The sequence below is a fragment of the Pseudopipra pipra genome, chromosome 10, assembly GCF_036250125.1.
Source record: "Pseudopipra pipra isolate bDixPip1 chromosome 10, bDixPip1.hap1, whole genome shotgun sequence".
Lineage (NCBI taxonomy): Eukaryota > Metazoa > Chordata > Aves > Passeriformes > Pipridae > Pseudopipra > Pseudopipra pipra.
Window position 1 is genome coordinate 15,164,695 of NC_087558.1, and position 23,290 is coordinate 15,187,984.

Genomic DNA, 23,290 nt, shown 5'->3' on the forward strand with positions numbered 1-23,290 from the left:
GGTTAAAAGTCTGCAGCAACCACATGTAAAAGAGTCCTTGAACATGTAATCCATGGGAACTAACACCTTTTATTGGTGGTTTTGCGTGGAGGCTCTTCAGTGGATATAAGGCCTGAAATACTTTCTCCTTTCCAGTGGGTCTTCTCTAGACTAAAAAATGTTGACAGAAAGGAGCAGCAGGGAACACGTGTGTCTGTGGTGTGAGGATTACACAACTCTCTGTCATATACATTGACTTTCAGATCTAACAATTTTTACTAATATTGTATTACCTTCATGACTAAATCCAGTATACCTACTGGTAGTGGTTAAACTTTTAGCTGCTAACCAGCATCATGTTGGTCATGGAGTAAGTAAATGCCTCCTTTGTAGCTTTCTTATTTCCCACTTCTGTGACTTAAAATCAGTTCAAAACACAGCTGCAAACATAATCTCTGCTCTGACCATGTTATGGTCTTCTCTGTTTCCACAGCCCCCTTTTTGTGAACAAGACTCCCTGGCCCAGTGCCTCACCAACCCTTTCCTAGATCCATCCTTCTCCTTCCTCCGGTCCCACTGAGGGATGTGGGGCTGCCCCTCCTCAGGGCTGCAGGCCAGGCACTCCCACTGTCTGCCAACACTCACGGTCACTCCTGCAAAACCTGGGCCTCTCCAACCCCCCTCACATCTCAGCCTCTGCCTTTCTGTTGTCTTCCATTGCCTCTGCACACAGGAGCACTGTTGGCACCCCTTACTCACCAGCAGTCTTGCAGGCTGCCGCCAAAGATCTGGGACGTTCCTCTAGCAGCTCCACCTTTCCCACAAAAATCCTCTTGGAAATTTAGCAAGCGTGGATCCAGGTTAGTCTACTGCTTCCTTCATCCAGAACTGCAGAAAGGAAAGGTCAGATATTATGTCTACTAAACTGCAGCATCCACTTTCTGTTTAATCCTCAGAGCACCCTCTCTAATCCATAACACTTCTTTGAACTTGTGGTAGTGGGACCACTCTTCTTTGTATTTTGCAAGAATAGGAATGTTAATAATAAATGAGCTAAAAATAAGGTAATAGGTTTATATTCTGCCTTGTATGCAGCAGAATTTCTGTTTAGTTACTTCAGTCTTTGCTTCAGTTGGCTGTGCCTGAACACTTTATTACAGATTTAGCTCTTTCTCCTGCAAAAGGTGCATAGGAGAAGTCCTTAAAACAATAAGAGGGACAGGCTCTTCTTAAAGCAATCCTAAGGAGATAAATTATTATTTATTGACGTGATAATCCGTATGTCATCATTCAACAGCACTAAGAATGTGGGGTTTTTAAATGCCACATTCAATAAGAATATTGTGTTCAGTAAGAATACTGACTTAATCTTTCGTTTCTTTTCTCAGTCAAACAACTTTGGCCCAAACCCTACAAACACCCGAGTATTGAGTTCATTACTGTGTGCTCTGCCACAGCCCTTTAAAGAGTATCTTTCACAGCCAGAGCGAAAAGGCTACTAAATGGGTCAAGATCACCCATTGGTAAACAAAACGAAGCATTTCAAGTTTACTTTAGAATTTAAATAAAGAAGAAATTTCAAAGCAGCATTACTATTTTTCAAGCGCTGGCGAAGCCGTGCACGACTGCACAAACGGCAACACTGAGTTCATTCACGGCCGGGACGAGCCCCCGCCCTGTGCCACCTGAGGACAGAGCGGGTGTCGCGGGGGCTGCGGGCTCGGGGCGGGCCGGGGGTCCCTGCGCAAATTCCGCGGGGCCGAGGGAGCCCCCGGGGCCGAGGGAGCCCCCGGGGCCGAGCCCGCGGCCCTGCCGACCCCGGGAGGCACCGGGGCGGGGCCGGGCACACCCGGGGCAGGGGAGAGAGGGCGGCCCTGCCCGCGCCCCTGCCCTGCCCCGGGGGCGGGGGGCCGCGGGAGCCTTTGCCTCCTCCCCCGGCCCCGCACTCACACGAGGAGCCCGCGGCGATCGGAGCAGCGGCTCAGCGGCCACAGCCCTGCCCCAGTCACCGCCGCCGCCCCGAGATGCCGCCCGCGGCCCCGCGGCCGCCGCTGCCGCTGCTGCCGCTGCTCCTGCTGCTGCTGCCGCTGCTGCTGCTGGCGACGGCGCGTCCCGCAGCCCCCCCGCACAGGTACCGCGCCCCCGCCGTCCCCTTCTCCCCGCACAGGTACCGCGCCCCCGCCGTCCCCTCCTCCCCGCACAGGTACCGCGCCCCTGCCATCCCTCCCTTTCTCCCTCCGTCCCCCGCAGGAGCAGCGCCCGCTGTCCTTGGGGTGTTTCCCTGCCCGTGGCTTTTCCCGCGGACCGGGGGCCGCTGCGAGCGCAGCCCCGTGCAGGGTGTGTGTAGCGTGTATAACACAGCGGCATAACACGGTATGGCACCCCCGTATCTAAAGCTCGGCAGGGCACTCGCTCACCCTCGTGTCCTCAGCAGGAACGCTGTGGTTCCACACGGAGGTTTTCCCGGGCTCCTCGTGTGTCCGTGCAGCGTGGCCGGAGCCGGCACCTGAGCTCACCTGAGCTGCGCCCTGAGCACAGATGGGCCGCGGGGATCGTGCACGGGGTGGATTGTGCTACTGGGGTACAGAAAACTACCGGAGAATTACTTGATTAAAACATCGAAATTCAAAGCATAGGAAGGAATGAAAAGTTATTTTTATTACTGTGCTAGTTCAACTACTGTATGTATTATAAAAAGTCATTACTAATGACTTTTTAATAACTTTTTTCATTATAATAGCAATTTGCAATGATGTATCACACCTTGCTCTTATGAAGTAAAGAAGGAGGGAAGGATAACAATCTGTGAAAACCCAGAATTAAGGCCCAAGGAGTTAATTTTTTCTACAATTAAGTTTGAGCGTTAAGTTGCACATTCTATGTCAACAGTCAAATTATGTAAATAATGACATATATGTTTAATGTTAGCAATATTTTTAAGTACTTAAATGTTTTTGAGACTGTTTGTGCCTCAACTATTATACAAAAAAAATAAATGAAATATATTTTAAAATTAAGACTATTTTTCCTGTTGTTCTCAGGCCTACATTTACATGTGGAGGAGTTGTATCTGGAGAGTCAGGGTTTATTGGGAGTGAAGGATTTCCTGGAGTCTACCCTCCAAACAGCAAATGTACTTGGAAAATCACAGTAAGAATTTTTAATATCACAAAATCAGAGCTGAAGACAATGAAGAGCTATTTGTTGTTAATGCCAGTGTTTTATATGGGGTAACATATGTGCAGTAATGAGAGCAGCTCAACTATCTAGAGCTTTTTAGGGTTGATGTAACACGATACTAGTGGCTGAAATAGAACGGGCCTTGCCTCATGTCAGAAGCAAATTTTCATTGACTTCCATAGATACACCTCTAATTGTTTTAAATTAACACACTTGCAAGCAAACATCTCCCCTTCCTGTCACTGCGGAAAGCAATTGTGAGTTCTATAGAAGTAAAGGTTTGGGGTGGAGGTAATGAAAAGTTTTCTTGACAAGAAGACATAGAAAAAGTTTCTGTCGAATCCAAAAAATTCAGGCAGGTTTGCTCATAGTGTGCTATTAGCAATGTTCTGCCAGCAGGACATCTGGAGTCTGTCATCCAGCAACCTGACAGTAATAGGGAAGTGCTGTTACGTTTATAAATGACCATGTGAAATGAAAGCATGTGGTATGATGGATACTTTGATGCTGAAATGGACTGCAGGGCAGAGACATCATATTCATGGACAACAGATACCATGAAACAACTAGGACTAAACATTCAGTGCTTGATGTCCTTATCCACAGACTCAGAGAAGGGATGTAAGTGAAAGATTACTTTTCCTCACATCTGCACAAATTAAACCATCTGAAACTGCCCACAAAATTTCCTCTCTGTTTTTCAGGCCCAGTTCACTAAGACCTCTTATGATATTCAGGCCTATAGAAAAATATAAGAAAGCATAAAAAAAAAAGTCTGTGTGCTGACAGGCTCACTAAAGACAACTTCACTTCAAAGACTGCATCACAGCCTAGGTGTTGGCAGGAGAATAGGATGTCACAGGATAATTGTTTCCTGCTACTATAGAGATGCTGACGCAAAGCAGGACGCATTGATCTGTTTACAGTGTTCGGTTTAAAATGACTCTCGTACCAAATGAGTGATGTAAATTGAATCATTTTATCTGAAGGATCCCAGTGAAGTTGCATAGTTGATTTCTGCACCTTTCTGTTGCATTATTACTGGGGCCAAGTTAGAGGTTACCTTTGATCTGTGACTGACTTCATCCAGAAGAGTATGATGTGAAACACAGGGTATGCTCATAAACCTGCTTCCTGCTGTGGAGGGGCTGAGGTGACAGCAATTAGCATGGCCCACCTTACAGTCTGAAGAGCAGATGCAAATTGCATTTTGAATCATACACACGTGCCTTAAATGAAAGGGAAAAAATGTCCAAAGTTAGTTTACCCATGTGACTTGATATTAGACCTTCAAAAGTCCAAAACTGATTCTGGAGGGAAATAATAATTTTGTTCATAACAGCATAAAGTTTTTACCATTCAAAAACTTAGATTACAAATGGAGGCAGCACTGAAGAAGCAATTACTGAAGCACGCCATGGATCTGCCCTTTATATTCCAGGGGTAGAGGGAGAAGAGAACAAATGATTGTACTTAAAAAGTCCATGCAGAGTGGCTTTGTTGCAGACTTCATGTGGCTGTTGTAAACAAGGTGCCAGCATCCAGGTTAGCCTGGACATGGTGAGGAGCATTACTACAAAGCTGTAGCAGAGCTATGTCTGCACTTGAACTTTCTTGGGGCATCTGGCATTTCATGATCATCCTGATCCCAGTTTTCTGCTGTGCTGCCATTTACTCCCACTCTTTGACTTGCTTACTTGTCCTCTGTAACTTGTCCAAAGCCAGAGAAGGGCTGCACACCTGTAGTAGTCCAGGCTTGCTTGTGCCTTCACCTCATTTAACCCCTGTTAGACAATATCGTGCACTAAGCCAAGGCTGATTTCTTCCCCCATCAACTGTGTAGAACACCCTGTCTTCTAGTATGCAGGAAGGATGTAGGGAAAGCAAGGACTACAAAACTTGCAAGATTAAGCCTGTACCCTCTTTAAAAAGAGGATGGTTTATCAAACTGAGGGAAAGTGTTACAGTCAAGGGTCTGCTTAGCCTGAATTTAAACAACAAAATCCTTTCACCAAATACTGCCGAGGCTCAGAATAGCTTGCAATAGCACCCAAGTAAGAGAGCCAGTTATACTGCCATGAAGAAATACTCTCTAGTTACTGTTAGGCTTCCACATTTAGCATCGTCTCAGAAAGTGACTGAGACTTTTTGCCTGTCCGTTTTAGCCAAGGGCTGTGAACACCCTCCTGAACTGCAGGATCTGACAAGTCTGCAAGGCTGAAAGAGACGTTGATTCACTTTGCATCTGGGTCACAAGAAGCATTAAGCTGTTGTTTTCTCAACTACAGGATCTCATCAGCTGCAGAAGAAATGCACAGAGGCAGAATGACAGCTAATTCATTCTTTAGAAGAAAATAGGTGTAGAAAATGTTATGAGTAATATAGATAAAGCAATGTAGCATTCAGGTATCAGCTGAAATCTTTCCAACTGGTTTGCTAAAGCTAGAAGAGTCTCTCTAGCTCAATTATGGTTCTGTTATTTCAAGAGACTGGGACTTTTTCAGCTGGCTAAAGAAAACAGCTTCTCTATTCTAAGAGCTCTAAGAAGTGTTCAGCACATGCTTGTGGTTATATTACAACCTTGGCAGACTACCCAGCAGCTTTTAGCTGGCTTTGCTAAGAAGTCATTTGTACAGCTATTTCCTTTCTTATAGTAATGTATATAGCTTTATCTCAAATATGTCATATACATTTACTTTTAATACACTGTAATCCTTCTTGGCCATCACTTCACATAAATGTGTCACATAGTCCAAAAATCTGGACCGCTCTCCTGTGTTTTTCTGGCAGACTGCTTAGTTCCCATAAAACTCCAACAACTTCATGTGCAACAATAATACTGAAAACTGTCAGAGTTATGTAAGGTTATGTTTTTATAGGTTCAGGAGCTGTGTTCCAGCAGGTTTGCTGACAATAAGCAAGGTTTGAAAAATTTACTTATCAGGGAAGTTGGGAATCTGCCCTGAGGGAGCGAAATATTTTAAATAATTTTTTCTATGTTTTAAGCATTCATTTGCCCATATCATTGTAAAACTGCCCTCCCAGTGGAGAACAGATCTTTACACATGATTGTATTGCCAAAAGAAAGAGATGAACAGAATCTAGTGTCTGTCAGGAAGAGTAAGCTAATACAATTTTTTTAAAATTGCAGCTAGAGTATAAGCCACTAGGCAGGAATCATGGTTCTCCCCAGGATGTAACTCCAAAAAATTTCCACATTCATTCTCAGTGGGGAAAAATAATACATGTGGTGTGCAGACAGCCGATGTATTTTTCAACTCTACCTAGGACTGCTATGGCAAAACATTTGGTACTGAACATATATCAAAATATATTAAACCCATATACAGCACAGGTTTAAAAATTAGGCAAAATATATTTACAAAAGTTGGCATTTAAGAGTTTTTCCTCACCAAAAGATTATTTTTAAAGTAAATAATCTAAACCAAGTAATTTTGATGAAGAGGGCTTTGTGTTCAGAAAAACATCACTACTTGAAATGTAATTAAACTTCGATTAACATTATATGAAATACCTGCAATGAATGATAACCAAAGACACTCTAGCGACCTCAGTTTGAGGGGGGTTGTATATATGAAATAATCATGCCCTTTTGAAGAAGTTAGTAATCTACACAGGTGATTTTAGGGAATTATGCTCTAGAAAAACTCCCTCTAAAAGTCACTTAGCTTTCAATAGGAATAAGGCATCCTTCACATGAGTTTAACATCGTAATTTTTGATGCTAAAGAAGTTTATAGAGTTAAAATAAGAAGGGAAGCAGAGAGTGAGTATGTGTCAGTCACCCTCTTTGTGACAAGGAGAGGCAGAAGCTAAAGTGCCTCTGTTGTTCAAAGATACCAACTGGATGGATAAAACAAAAATAAGGCACACCCTGCAGAGGAAGCATCACATCATTCTTCCTTTGACTTCTCCCTCTTTTTTCCCCCCCTTTCTTTTAAGAGCTGGAATTCCTTCCAGTTCTTCCTCTGAGGTATCCCATCATCTTACTGCATCAGGCTCGGACATGGCTCAAAGTAAACAATACTGAGTCACGCTGGCCTTTGCTTTCTCCCCTGTGTTTCTCATGGAACAACATTTTAAATGTCCTAGGATAAACACTGGCAGATTTTAGCACATTACTTTTCAACATCTAAAAAAGCAAATGGTAGAAATGAAAGAAAAGTAGTGTTTTGAAAAGACGCCTGTGTTTAGAGTGAGATTTCTCGGGAGTAGCTGCAGACTGGAGTGGCTGCTGCCAGAACATGGAACCACCATCCTCTGCACTCCTGATTGTCATCCAGTCAGACCACAGAATTTTAACTGATTTACCATACTGGAACAAATTTGTTATTTTTGTGAATGACAAATATTATTTTAATAAGCAGGTACATTATTTTATAAAGTAATGGCTGTAAGCAGTGACTGTGATTAAGGGCCCCACCCATTTCTCTAAATTACTTACCTCCCCAAATTCAGTTAAACATGACAAGGATTATTCTAACAATTAAAACCTGGAGTAGGCTCCTTGTTAAACATTCATGATCATGTGGCTGAGTTTTTCCTACACTTTTTTTTACAAACTGCCATGAAACAAAACTTAGAAAGTCAGTACATCTGTGGAAAACAGTCTTGACCAAGTTCAAATAGACTGAACTAACAGAAGCTACAGAGATTAAAAACTGTAATGAAATATAATTAGATAGTGTATGTTGTATAGTAAAGCATAGCCAGTAGTGGAGGGAGGAGAAGGAAGCACACAACCCTGCACAGAATTACTTGTACCACGAAACAGAAACCCTAAGGCTTAAGTGAACAGCTGACTGGCAGTTTGGAGTTGGCAGCTTTGCCAGCCCCCTCTCCCTCCTGGGCAGGGTCAATCCCATGTCCTGGTTCCCTCTGTCCCACTTGAGGCAGCATGAGGAGGTGCAATACCCAGGGGTAGGACTGAGTGCCTCAAGGCTGCTGAGAGCTGAGGAGCACTGGGTCAGTGCTGGAACAAAGCTGTCAGTGAGCACCATCAGCATTACTGAGGGGAACCTCTTGGCTAAATCTGAGTGTGTTTCTACAAGGACAGCAAAAAGACCTTTTCTTACCCCAGAACCAGCCACCTCTCACATTTCCACTTCCCTCTTCAAACACTGGGAGGGAGCAGGTATATTCAAAGAAGCAATTCAAGCTGAGAAAGTAGGGGAAAATCTCTTTAGCATTGATAAAACTGTTTAATCTAATATGCCAGAGCAACTTCTGCTCAACCTCCAGAAACAGGAAGGAAAAGGGGAAATCTCTTAAAGATGGGTAACTTGTAGCCAAAGCTGCAAGACACTGTAATGGAAAATGTTGGACAATCTCAACTGTAGGCATAACAGCTCAATCTGGTTTAGAACATAACCTTTAAAGGTCACCTTTTTTGCATCCTGTACAACCTTATAAATAATGAGTGTTCCACTCCAAAAGAGCATATGTTATTTTACATACAAACTGCTGGAAAAAAGGCTGCTGTAACTGAGCTACCTAAATCTGACTTTATCTGACTAACTTTACAGTCAGCATTTCTGAACTGATTTGTACAGTCACACATAGTTCATAGTATAACCATAAATAATATTCAGGTCTTCCGACAGGAATACCAAATTCACTGTAGCTAGTTTTCTGTTAAACTGACCATGCCTTAATGCTCCTTAGTGATTCAGACCAGAAGACAAGTGAATGCAATGATAAGAGGTTTGGTTATGCGAGCAATGATTCAAGGAGTAGATTCAAGATGAGGGGAGTTCTGTGGTTTTGATGTAGTAATAGTGATGTACGTCAGCACAGGGGAATCGAATTTTTGAGAGAACTTTGAGCTTAAAGGAAAACACTCTGAAACCAGCCACAGGAACTGCAGTGGGGCTGGTCAGCCAGTGTGCAAGTGGGCCCCAGGCAGCTGAGAACAGCTCAAGCAAAAGTCTGTACTGCTGCAGGATCAGTATCAGCACTGGATGTAAAAGCAGCTGCATGAATGAGTCACCTTAACATATCTACAGCACATTTTTCACTACATCTAGAGCTGCTGCCTGTATCACTATCTGCTGTGGGTTAAGTGGTCACTTCCATCTACAGCAATTCCATCTACACCTGACCTGACAAGTAATTTTTAACTGTTGAGACTCACAATATTAAAACGCTGTTTGACAACTTCATATAAGAACAATTTAGTTGTAGTTTATCTCAAAGTGGTGTTTTAAAATGAGTCACTGTTAAGGAATGAAAAAAATTCATGAACTCTTAAATAACATGGCTTAAATATGAACTTACTGCAGATATATTAAGTGTGTTTAAAGCAGAAAATTATAGTAGTGTCTCAGTAAAGCAGAACAGCTGCAATTATTTTAATAGCTAACCACTCTACCAGGCTATGGATTGAATGCAGATAATTACACTTGCCTGTCTAAGGTCCCTCTATACTGTAAAATACTGTTTCCTTTTTTCCTGTCCTGTTACACAGCATTAAGTGCTTTGTTAGAATAATTTTCACTTCTTAGTATGCTGCTTTTTCTCTGAAAAGCTTGCAACTCTATCCCTGGAAATGTTCTCCTCCTTGTAAACTATTATACTGTCTTAATTTACATCCTTCTGAGTGCTCTTGCCTCTTTTGCAATGTCCACAGATGCAGACATGTAAGAAGATTTGCCCTGCCTTATGTTTCTTCAGTTGTTCCAGAAAACAAAACTCTCTTGTTCTTTTGAATTCTCTGTTTATAGTTTTACATAGTCTTTCCAAATATAATTTTTTCACTGCAGCCACTCCAATAACTAAATATTAGGGTTGTACAGTGTTAGCCATAAAGTTTCTAATTTTATTTACAAATGTGTGTGTCAATAAATTAAAAAAAAATCCTTCAAACTGTGAAACTTGGTAACACGATCAGAAAGAGAGGCCATTTCAAAATGGTAAATTGCTTCTTCCATTTTTTTTTCATGTTAATCTCATCCTCACCTTGCTTGGTGACAGGGAGCTGCAGGGCTGATTCCGTACTTCAGCAGAAAATAAGAGAAACACGCTAAGCTGAACTAGGCAGTGATGGTTTGTAATTAACTGCATGAGCCTGACTAGAGGATACTGCAGATCAGAAATAAGATGATGGCAAGAGATGGCTAGAGCTTTATATTTATGATTAGTCCAAATTACTCTAAAAACTGCTTTGCCTGGAGTATAATTGACAAAAAGAGCTTCCTGGCAAGAAGTGAAGGGTATGAAAACACTCAGGCAAACAGTGGGATCTGACAGATATGTGGTGTCAGTCTCATCTCAAGATGCACCTCTCCCTCCCTCTCTCTTTCTCTGTCTCTCTATGTCTCTCTGCAGGTCCCAGAGGGAAAAGTGGTGGTTCTTTCTTTTCGATATTTAGACCTGGAAAGCGACACCCTGTGCCGCTATGATTTTGTGGATATATACAACGGCCATGCCAATGGACAGCGCATCGGCAGGTTCTGTGGCACTGTCAAACCAGGTGCCCTCGTATCCAACAGCAATAAAATGTTGGTGCAGATGACTTCAGATGCCAATACTGCTGGAAGTGGATTCATTGCGAAGTTTTCTGCAGCAGACCCACATGAAAGAGGTAATTAACTATTATATACATGCTGTATAACTGTGCAGCTCTATGGAGAGCCACATTAATGCTTAACAAGATGTGATGGCAGAGATATTAGGGATTGTGCTGTTCAACATATTCATGCATTATCTTGCTTAGCAAATAGCAAAGTATAGCTGTTTACCTATCTTAGTTAATCAAAGTAGTAAAGAGGACTGACTACTGTAGGAGTAGTGGAAGAACTGAGCCTAGTAGTAAAATGGTAATAGCTCATCAATAACTGAGGGGAGACCTCACTGCAGTTACAACATCCTTGTGAGGGGAAGAGGAAGGGCAGACACTGATCTCTTCTCTGTGGTGACCAGTGACAGGACCCGAGGGAATGTGTCAGGAGAGGTTTAGGTTGGATATTAGAAAGAAGTTCTTCATCCAGAGGGCGGTTGGGCACTGAACAGGCTCCCAGGGCAGTGGTCACAGCACCAAGGCTGACAGAGCTCAAGGAGTGTTTGGATGATACTCTCAGGCACATGGTGTGACTCTTGGGGATGGTCCTGTGCAGGGTTAAGAGCTGGACTTGATGATCCTTGTGAGTGCCTTCCAATTCAGCATATTTTGTGATTCTGTGATAAAATGGCAGATGAAATTCAATATAGATAAATGTTGCAAATAAGGGGAAAACATCCTAACTGTGTGTACAGTACAGCAGGTTCTGAATTGACTGTTGCTTCTTAGGAATGAGATGTTAGGTTTAAAATAGGTAATTTATGAAGACAATAGTTGAGCATCAATCCAGGGCTTAATAGGTATCAAAAAAAAGAAAGAAACAGAAACTTAGAAATTTTTAGAAAAGAGAATGAAGACCAAACAATAACATAAAATTATGCCACTATAAATCCGTAATGCATCTACGTCTTGAATAATGTGTGCCATTCTGATGTTTCCATCTCAGAAGAGAATATAGTAAAACTATCAGAAGCAATAAGAGACAATAAGTATGATAGAGTTAAAGAACCTCATCTACACAAAGATCAACTGTACAGCAAGAACTTCATGCTGGAAAAGAGAAAGAAAAAAGAAGGGAGTGTAGGAGAGGGCTCTAAAGTCATAAATGGTACAGAGAAAGTGAATGGGGACCACAGTCCCTGTCTCTTCCAATATTAAAACCACATGAGCAAGTGGCTACAGAGGAGAGGAGAAGGTGATTTTTCTCAGTGAGCTTTGAAGTGGTGGAGTGCTGTGCCAGGGAACATTGTGGATTGTCCCTTTCTACACTGGTTTAAAAACACTTAGAAAAACATATCAAAGAAAGATTTGTCAGATATTATTAAACATAAAGGCATTACCTCATACTTGGGAAGAGTATGACCTGTGAGAGGCTAGGAGGTCACAGGGAGTGACTCTTTTTCAAGGTTTCTGCTAGTGCATGATACCAGACTAGAGAGGTTGTTGGGCAGACTCAGTGCAGGTGATGAGTAATTGATCAGGTCTTCCAGTTGAAGCTCTGTATTGATAACTTCTTGAAAGATATATTAAACAACTGTGAGCTGATGTAGTTAATTTAATAAAGGAGGTTCATAACAATATTGTAAATAAGAATTACATATCTGAGGTAGCTTTGTAATTTGGGACTGGGGGGAGGAGATATGGAAGAAAAAGACTCCCCTCCATCATGAACACTCTACAGGCTGCAGTTCCTTTGGGAAGGCCTGTCAGCCCCAGCACAGCTGCCCCAGGGGCTGCAGGGATGGCTGCTCCACTACCTGAGGTTTCTCTTCCTCCAGCCCCAGTGTTTGCAGGAATGCTGGTTCTGTGGTACTGGGTACTCTTTTTTTGGTGCCCCTAATTAAGTATGTTTTCCCAGAGGTGCCACCAGCTGAGCTGAAGGGCTCAGCCATGTCCTGTGGTGGGGCCATGGCAGAAGCAGCCAGAACCACCCATCTCCCCCGAGCCCTGCAGCAGCACAAGGGCGTTCCCCAGGCTGTGGCTCCCCTGTTGGGCTCTGCTCAGCTCGGTGTGTGTGTTGCAGGGGACCAGTACTGTGGGGGACGACTGGAGAAGCCGTCGGGGTCCTTCCAAACGCCCAACTGGCCGGAGCGGGACTACCCAGCGGGAGTGACCTGCTCCTGGCACATCGTCGCCCCCAAGAACCAGGTAAGGCTCAGCTTCCATGGCCTGCAAGGACTCCCATCCCAGCAGCAGCCGGCTCAGGGACACGCTGCCTGCGCTGCCCCGAGCCATGAAATGGCATCTGGCTGCAGCCTCAGGGCGGGTCCCTGCAGTGAGTACAGGCACAGCTACGCTCCAGAGATCCTCGCCTGTCTCACTCCAGTAACTCCTGTGCTCCCTCAGCACTGAACATCCTCTGCCCTGCGCTGATACACTCCCCTAAATCAAGACTATTAAAGCATCTGTGACTGGTGAGGCTTTTACACTAGGGTTTTTTTAAAGATAATTTTGTTAATTCACAAAGCTTTATGCAAATTAAGTTAGGGCAGGTGATCATCTCAGCACCAAACATGATGATGACCAATGCTACGTTTAAGTCTAACAATGTTTGAGCATTTCTGGTGTTGCTGCAGTTTGTTATTGAGGTTCCCAGGCGCAGCTGATTGAATTTACTAAAAGCAGAAATTGTGTTACTCTGCTTACACCACAGGGAATACATTTGGCTGTGTCCTGGACAGAGATTTTCAATGTACATTTCATAAAGTTTGTTTTATTTCCTATGTTGAAGGCTCCATCTTATAACATGCTTGATTAGCCAGATGCCATGAGAGCATATGTTACCACTTCATTTAAGATGTGAAAAGATGTAACAGCAGACAGAGAGGGCTCGTGTGCCACACATGGCAAACACAAGTGTGTTCCCTGTGCTATAGGGCTAATCTCAGTCCACATTTTCTGGTTGCTGCTGAGCCATCTGCTTTGTACCTTGGCAGGAGGTCAGCAATGACTGAATGTTTGGTAGGTGTCTTTTCTTGCCACAGCCAGCTTTTTAAATTCATTTACATGTAAAGATGACTTTCCTCTTAATCTTCTGCTCATGACTGTAATCCTCAAAATAAAGCTGCCCCAGATAAATATATTCTTCTGATCTTTCATATTTTTCCATTTATCAAGATAGTTTCTCCCTTGAACTGAAGCAGTATTTCAGCTTAGTCTTTCCTGTACTCCTCTTTAATCCACATTCCTTGTTTGCTAGATACAGGTCATGTAACAATCCTATAGATAGGCAGTTATTTTTAAAACTTTATCTGTAAACTGCAGATTACTTTGGTTCTTTCCAAATGTCTCTAGATAAGCCTAAGAACTTCTCCAAAGCTCATAGAGAAGATTTAAGAAAGGCTATATAAGCGTAAAAATATATGCATTATATCCCGTGTCTTTTGATGATCCTGTTCCGTAAATCTACCTGTTTCCAAATATATATTAGTCAGGTATTGCAACAGTGGTTGGTTGCATGCAAATAAGGCAGAATTTTGACAGTGACAAAAGCAATTTTTGAGGAAGTAGTGAATAAGCATCTCTCTTCAAGTGCACATAAAAAGCTCCTCAGTCTTCCTTTTGCCAAAGTTTAGGTGTTGTTGTCTCTATTTCCATTTCATAAGCTCGTGAGCAATAAAACAAGGTTCTCTTCCTTCTTCAAATACAAACCAATAATTTATATATTATAGAAGATGGAGGAGCTTCTCCTGATCATGAAGAGCTTCTATTCTATCATGAAATAGTAATTAGTGCAAAGTGCACTTATGAACAATAGTGAATTAGATATTATGCTGTTTTGCCTGCCGTGGAAGAATTTAGCATTTCTATTCCCAGTTGCATTGCTTCTTTCTATACCATCTTTTTTAATCACCAGAATATTATTCATATGAGTACTTCCATTTAAAGGGCATTTTTTCATCATGATGCCGAGGGTTTTGAAACAAGCCTGTTAGTCATCTCTGAAACCAAGTCCCCAAGGCTACTCAAACTTTATGGGAAGGAAAATTATGCCTTAAACATCTGAATAGTGCAAAAGCATATTCAGGCAAAACTAAGACATTAGGTGATAACAGGCTACCATTACAATGAATATAGAACAAGATAATTTTTACTGTTATTAAATCAAATCAAGTGTATGCCATGTACAAATTACTCGTTTTTATTTGTACAGTTTTAGAAAGTTTAATACCATCTTTGTTTGAGACAGACCTTTAAAAAGAAAATCCTGCATATTTACAATCAACACAATTCAGTGTTGTCATTCAAGCCTCATTTGTGCTATTTATGGGAAGATGTTTTAAATGCTGTTGTGCTTCATATAAAGAAGCAACCTAAATGCATATATTACCTCTGTTTCCATGGAGAAGTTAAGTTGTGTTTCCCTTCCTTGCTACACATGACTGACAGAGTCATTCTGCAGGGCTTCATTTCACAGTAGTAGATTCAATTTCTGTTTCCTTGTCCATTGTTTTTCTTCCTTAAGTAAAAAATTCAATACATACAAGTCATTGGAGATAATAGCATCAGCACTGGAAATACCAGAGTTACACTAGTTCTCATTTATGACTTGTAAAGCCTCAACATTTATGGAAATCTGACATGGAGACACAATTCTTTTAACTACTTTCTTTCTCATGGTTTTAGTCTTACTATTTGTTAATTTTATTTCTATCAATATTTTAATTTCCAACTTTTTTAATTCTGCACCAAATGTACACAGCATTGGCAACCAGTGATTCAAACCCTGCTGTTAAAGAAGTCAGTGAAATGGCTCTACCAACTTTGCCTTTGCTTTTTCTTTAGCATATCTTGAATGATGAAATTACACCCCTTTTCTGTGGTTTATACTTGTACAGTTATTTTAAAAGCAACGTAACACCTACCACCTACTATCCTGTTATCATTCACTCATAAAAATAACTTTATCAGAAGTTACTTGCATACATTTGAGAAGAAAATGTTTTACAGAATAGTAGAGCCAACTATTTGTTGGAGAGGTCATGTGGATCAAAATACTTTACAATGAAGTGCATTAAGGACTTTCCCTTATGGAAAGAAAAATCAAATAGTACTTCACATGAAGATGTCACTTACTAAAAGAAGCACCAATAAATGAGTTATTTACATTTTCCTTGTAGGTAATAGAGTTAAAGTTCGAGAAGTTTGATGTGGAAAGAGACAACTACTGCAGATATGACTATGTAGCAGTGTTTAATGGTGGGGAGATCAACGATGCCAAAAGGATTGGGAAATACTGCGGAGACAGTCCCCCAGCGTGAGTAACTGCCTTGAATTATGAACTTCACCACCACTGTGTCAGAACACAGTACTACAGTCACTATTCATAACTGTAGTTACAGTTTTGCACTAGGCTTCTGAAAGATTTTTATTATTTTTTAAATTAAACGACATTTTCTGCCTCCAGTTGAACTTCTAGGAGTTGCTTAGTATCTTCTCTCTCTCTCTAGGTTTTCTCTTTTCTCTCTCCGTGACTAGCCCTGGCTCCAACCCATGTTCTCTCCTGTCCCACAGGCCTCATTAGACCACTGTCTAATAACAGCAGTACTAATCCTAATGCTATTCATATTGGTATAGTACCAATACTAATGGTAGCTGAACATTAACATCACTTAATATAGGTTTTGATTATAGATACTGAAGTACAAGGATCCAGCTGAGCTCTCTGGCTCCTTGGCTCCTTACTTTATCTGACTTATTTCTCTCTCAGCCACTTTTTAAAAAGACAAGATACACAGACTGGGTCAGATTTTTCAGATTTGGCCTTGTATGGTGTTCAGGAAGCAGAACAAAGCTCCTGGGCAGCTGATAATCAGTGCCCTCCTACGTCCCCAGCCTGTGCCAATGCTGCAGCCAGGAAAGAGTGATCTGTGCAACTACCTTGGCAGCTGGAAATCCAGAGAATTCCAGGTAGCCAGGCACTTATTGTTTGTGTCACTTGGCCATCAGAGTAAACTGATTTGGGAAAATCTGCCAGAAAAATGGGAGATGATGACAACATTTTACTTCAAAGGCCTGATTAAGTGTTTTGAAGAAGTCCTGCTCATGAACTTAGATTTGCTGGGAAGAAACAACACAAGTCATTTTAGTAAAACTACAACTTAAAATCACTTCCTATTTTTTTTCTCTCCTCACCAAGATTCTTTTGCCTCTGTATTTATTTTTCCTTCTCTTTCCAAAAACTGGTTGTGCTTGAAAAATTTGCGTTACTAATTATTAATGAATATTGACACAAGGTCTGTGGAAAGCTCAAAAGAATGAGAGAAGTGCTGCTTTGGCTAGACTTGCATTCCATGTCATTTTCCCATACACTAGTTTTGAGTGAAGTCCTGCTGCACTACCTCCACACCCAGAGGCAGTTATAGTGTCACAAAAGGTACTGTGCAGTTGTGAATTGAAAGTTAATACACTGAGCAGTACTTGTCCATGACATTTCAGATCCTAAGAAAGTAACTGCATTAGCTCTTCAAGGCCTTGGTCATGAATATCCAATAACTGACAAGAAGTAAGCCCACAGAAATAACAACCCAAAACATTTTATTTTTGGTGGTTTTGTTGAAGAGTTACAGAACCCAAAATTGAAATAATTTTCCTGTGTCCTTCCAAATGTGTAACCTGTTTTTCATTAAACAACAACAAATTTTAAAAACCACATTTACTTACCTCCCCTACGTACTGAGGACTTCTTCAATGTATTTTCCCACTGTTTCAGTCTGGCCCCTTCCACTCCATGTAAGTGAGGTCTGCAATGAATTCACACAGAAGAATTTAAGGATACCCGTATTGGCATAACCTTCAGGAATCAGTTTTAGGTGATTCATCAAAACGAGTTTCATCCTCACACACACCAGTGTGTTACACACCCGCAAAGAACCACATACTTTTCAGTATTAGTTTGGAGGCAGCCACTGCATTCAGACCAGTAATTAAAGAGAAGCACTCTCTTTTTTCTTAAAGAAGGCTATTAATGCTTTTTGGCTTTGACATTCAAAATAATGGAAATATTTTATTTTGTTTTTCTATTTCAGGCCTATTCTGTCTGAGAGAAATGAGTTGCTCATTCAGTTTTTGTCTGATTTAAGCTTAACAGCTGATGGTTTTATTGGCCATTATAAATTTAGACCAAAAAAGTTACCCACAACTACAGTTCCACCTACGACCACAACAGTCCCTGCTACTTCAAGTAAGTTTTACTGACTTTATATAATTTCTTAGAAAAATTAATTATTCCAGGACAGGGTTACAGAACTATGTAATAGAAGGTATATTAAAAATTAAAGTTTTTTGGTTTGTTAGTATTTCAAACCTTGAGGGAATTAATTAAAATTAATAGACTCAAGAGAATACCTTAACATACTCATGGGAGAATCTACTTAACATTTTTAAAAGGAAATCCATCCAGGCAAGAGTTAAGTGTAATGGTAACTCATTCCACCTGAGAGAATCTTCCTGTCTCTTCTAAATTTGGGACAGTTAACTAGAAGAATGGATGAGCAAATTTCTTTTGTATAAGAAGTTCTAACTATTTCAAGAAATAGTTTTATTTAAAGGAACTCTTTCTTCTATAGAAGTTGATTTGTTAAAATCTTACTGTATTTTTCTTCATATAGTTATTAACATCAAGCAAAATTGGTATGGAAGCCACCTGAGCCCTCTTCATATTCTGCCAACACCCTGTCAATGTGACACTCTCCTAGAATTATTTTTATTTTAAAAAATTCTGGGATTGGAACTTATAAAGAAATATGTCACACTAAAAATAAGTTTCCTTTTATATTTTAGACTAGACAGCATATATGAAAGATCAGAGGAGGGTTTTTTTGAAGGTATTGCCAAAACTAGCTCATTACTGAGATACTGAAGGGATAAATTCTTAGAATTTCTATAACCTGAATGTGAAAGATTCAAGAAAGTTATAGCAGAAAACCAAATTATTTATGATGTTTTTGCAAGACATAACCTGATTTGTACTTAAAATGCATCAAAAGTGAGGACAGCAGGAAACCAAGAAGCTGTGGTGTTTAAATAGTGCTAACGAAAGGTATTTAAAATAGATGAAAATAAACATTATAAAAATGAAATTATAATGACCTGTAAATCATTCTGATGTGACTGCTGCTCTGACAATAAATAATTCAGCTCTTCTTCACTATAAAGCACTTTTTAATGCAGTTGTTAGTTCAAACACCTGGTCTCAAGTAACTCAGGCTGTCAGTTCTCCCTCGTGCTGTGTTCAGGGTTTGCCGTCATTTCGCTCTCTGAGCTGCTCATGGCTGAAGGGAACAGAGGTGAGCTTTACCAATTAACTCCAAATCAATTTTTATGACAACATCAGTGTTAGAAAATAAAACATGCAGACTCATCTGAGAGAGGACAACAGAGGGAATGTTTCAGAAGCACTTGTCAGGCAGACAGAAGCAAGGAGTCCTTTCACTGTCTGATCAGTTATGCATGATGTAGGCATTTCTGAGCTTAAAAACAAACCAAAGCAAACCAAACCTCTACGGTTTAGTTAGATTTCAGAGCAGTCATTTGCATTCAGAAGTGTCCAGTTCAAATAGATTTAACTTATTATCTTGCAAATCAGCTCTGTTCAAACTTGCACAGAACTCCAGGCATGAATAAAATATTAAACTTAAGTAGGTGCTTTAAAGAATTGCCTCAGTCTCCATCTTACATAAAAATATTAGTACCTGAAGAAATAAATGCTATAAATAAATTTTCTAAATCTATCTGTCTCACCTCCATCCAATAATTACGATGCCACTGACCAATTCCAAACAAATTTGAAAAGGACATAAAAGCCTGAAAGTACTGCATCCCAACATGTTATGTAGAAAGGGTCAGCTGAGTACAGAGACCATTAATATCCACCCAAGTAGGAGAAAGATGATGTTTATAAACAAAGCATTCCATTTCAGAAAGGAAACATCAATTCCTAATGTTAAATACATACTTCAAACGTGTTTCAAATTGTCATGAATAAAAACCATGCAGTTCTGCATGTCAAGAAGCTATGTAAAAAATTCTGAAAAAAAAAAAATTTGAACTCTGATCCCTTCCATCACAGTACAGTAATTTCCAATAAAAGCCACCCCCTCCCTCAGAAGCATTACTGTAATATCATGTTATGATATTTGAAGTGTACTACTAGGGCTGTGTGGCAACAGCACTTGGTTACATATTTAAGATCCCACTGTGATCATGTGTAAGTTTTCTGTAACACCCCATTCTATCAGGTCACTAGAACAGACACAGCTGAGACACCTGAAAAGATGATCATTGGAGGTGATGGCAGAGAAAAGAAATATTGTTACTGTGGTGTTCACATCAGGATTACAGGTGGTACACATCAGGATTATTCATCTGTCTTCTCTTTTTTTTTTAAACATACTGCTTTGCACTTGTACCAAATACTTCAATTTCAATTTACTTCTTCTCTTCAAAAAGTTGCGAAACCTACAGTTGCCCTGTGCCAGCAAAAGTGTAAAAGGAGTGGGACTCTGGAAAGCAATTATTGTTCAAGCAACTTTGGTAAGGAAGCAAAGTTTCTTTTTAACTTACTCACTCAGCACTGTGTTTTTAGACTCAAGGGAGTTTTACCAGATGTAGTTCTGAGTTATCATTAATATAATAGGCTATATTTTTACACCACCTTATGTGTACCTGACATTAGGATCTGTGTTTCACTCAATACATTCTTGGAGATATTTTGAAATAGGCACTGCACAGATGTCTGAGACAAACACACTTTCTCAATCTGAAAAGACAACCCCAGGGAAGTGTGTATTCAGTTACTGTATTGTCAGCTCATGTGTCCGTAACCAGCCCATATACATTATGCTGCACCTGCTGACTGTGCCACAATTCACTGTATACACTTCCAAAGTATTTTTAAAAGAAGTCATGGAAGCTGACATGCACTGCTGTATGTACAGACACAAATCACTCAGGAAAAGCGGTGTCTGCTGTGCATTAGGATGGCATTGTCACCCAAGAACTGGGCTTCCAAGAGACCGGCACATTTTACAATTTTATATTTGGTGCCACCCAAATTTGACAGTAGTGGTTTATTTATTACAGGTGATATGAATGTTTTTAGTAACTGTTGCCAGTATTATTTCCTTATTAGGGACTAATACACTTACTAAGTTTTATGATGCCACAAAATTTAATGTCTAAAATATAAATGTATCACATGTATCAAACATCTTTTTTCCTAGTCATAACTGGAACTGTAATCACAACGATAACCCGGGCTGGCAGCCTGCATGCAACAATAGCCATCATTAATGTCTATAAGGAGGGGAATTTAGCAATTCAACAAGCTGGCAAGAGTATGAGTGCCAAGATTCTTGTTGTATGTAAGCAGTGTCCTCTCATCAGGAGAGGTAAGTACATAACAGTAACTGCTTTGTGTCTTTATAATAAAGACAGCAATTTTGAAAACTACTTTTTGAAATATGGCCACAAAAATTAGTAAAATTACAGTAATTGTTTCTATAATCAGTAAAATAATCAATTTAAGCTAAAAATAACCAGTAACCCAGGTTTCTGCTGCATTTTTCAGTTTTACTTAAAAAGGATCAGGCTTACTTAGATCAAAGGAGTTCAAAAAACCTTTTTTTTCTTTAAAAGCCATGTGATACAAGGTAAAATATGATTTGGTTCTCTCAAATGAAGCTCAAATAGATTTTGTTTTTACATAAATGGAACCATAGCAGGAACCATTCAAAATAATTTATTAAGCATTAAAAAACCCCAGTAGTGTTCCAGATAGTACTTGTTTAAGCATATTAATTCAAGATGGGCAGTAACAAAGTGAAAAATCATGATCAGAAACTAGCTTTTGCCTGTAGTTATCTGGCAACTAGACACTGGGAGACATAATAATGTCCTGGGTGGAACCAACTGTCTCCTTTTACACAGACTGCTGGCTCCAAACCACACACTTGTGTTTCTCATCCTAAATATCTATGAATTATTTAATGGCCTTTACTTAATATCTAAACTTCCCTGTTTATATCCCTATGACACAAATCCTTCCAGCCTAAGGCCTTGCAAACCCCTAACCCTTCTGAACCATAAAAATATGCAAATCCACTTGATTCCTCCAAAGCCAGGTTCTGTCACACATTGAGTCCACCTTGCTTGCCTGACTGCCTCTCTATGTATCTAGAAAATGTTTCTGTCTTTGGGGAGGAAAAGGGAATGCAAAGATTTAAGTGCACTATCTCTTATGGCCACTAACATACAATCTGAGCAAGTGTGCAAATATTGAAATGAATGAGACACATTCCACTCTGGGTGTTGGTGTCTAAATTATCCAGCATTTATGCTGCACTTCTGATGCCTTTCAGACTCTTTGACAGTCTACATTTAATGACTATCCCCTATATATTTAATGATTGTTATATATTAGTTAGCAATGTATCTACTTGATTTGTGCCTAACTGTACTTTATGGCATAACAAGCATGGCAAAGATGGGTAAGAAAGTATTTGCTTTAGGTAGAAGGAAAAATATGAGAAGGCATTGAAAAAAACCAATGCAAATGAACAGAGATCACAGGTAAGGAATTTTACTTACCAAGTGACATCCCAGATTTCTGTCTTGTAATCTCATTCTGTCCTTTGTAGGTTTAAACTACATCATCATGGGCCAAGTAGAAGAAGATGGTAGAGGCAAAGTCTTTCCCAACAGCTTTGTCATGAGTTTTAAGGCTAAGAACTCAAAGATCCTAAATGCCTTGAAAAACAAAACGTGTTAAAACTGAACTCTACAGCTGCATTCTCTCATCTGCCTTGAAAAATAATTTTCACTTAGTGTAAGTCATGAAAATGCAACTGACTGTCAACAGTAAGACCACGCTGACCCTTCCTTCCCTCCCATCCACCCAAGCACAGCTGGCACAAAGTGAAATCCATTACAGGTACAGGACGAGAACAGATCCTCCTGAGTCTTAATGCTGAAGATTTGCAGCATAGCCATCTGATCTCAAACATACAAATTCCAATTACTTGGAAGATGTTAATTTATAATTGTCCAATTTTTTTAAGGAGTTGTGTATGTAAAATAAAAATTCTAAGTGCAATATTTATAGCAACTGATTTTAACTTCGCTTTTTCTCTAAAGGTTTTTTATTACATGGATTTCTGCATTATTACCTGTGCTTAATAAAATATTTTAAGATTAAATCATACACCAACTAGTTATTAATTATTTATCAGGTGGGGCAGGCTAAACATAGAAACTCTTTTTTGATAATTTACATGCTTTTGATGGTTTGGGTCCTGCACAGTCTGACTGACACTTCCTTGCTGATTAAGGGCCTGATTTTCCTTACAGGGAAGTCAGTGAATCATTGATTTAACAAGAACTGGATTTACTCTTCAAAGACTTAGAGAACTGTAAAACAGCACCATGCTTTTCACACTGATGACTGTCTAGTTAGTAAATGTCACTAATAAGTTCTGTAAGGTAATTAGGGAGGAGGAAGGTAGGAATTAATTTAGTGGTGGTAAAGTACACATGCAAACAGTGTAAGTTTTCA

General features: G+C 40.2%; 1 protein-coding gene across 1 annotated transcript; it reads left to right on the plus strand.

The window, feature by feature from the left end:
• The first annotated feature begins 1,824 nt into the window (after positions 1-1,824).
• Positions 1,825-22,939, plus strand: PCOLCE2 (procollagen C-endopeptidase enhancer 2). The gene is made up of 9 exons (XM_064666407.1): positions 1,825-2,110; positions 3,021-3,129; positions 10,506-10,761; positions 12,761-12,885; positions 15,858-15,994; positions 17,766-17,920; positions 20,188-20,271; positions 20,961-21,128; positions 22,377-22,939. Exons 1-9 carry the CDS (start codon positions 2,004-2,006, stop codon positions 22,505-22,507), a joined length of 1,272 nt encoding a protein of 423 aa, XP_064522477.1. The 5' UTR covers positions 1,825-2,003; the 3' UTR covers positions 22,508-22,939.
• The last annotated feature ends 351 nt before the right edge of the window (positions 22,940-23,290 follow it).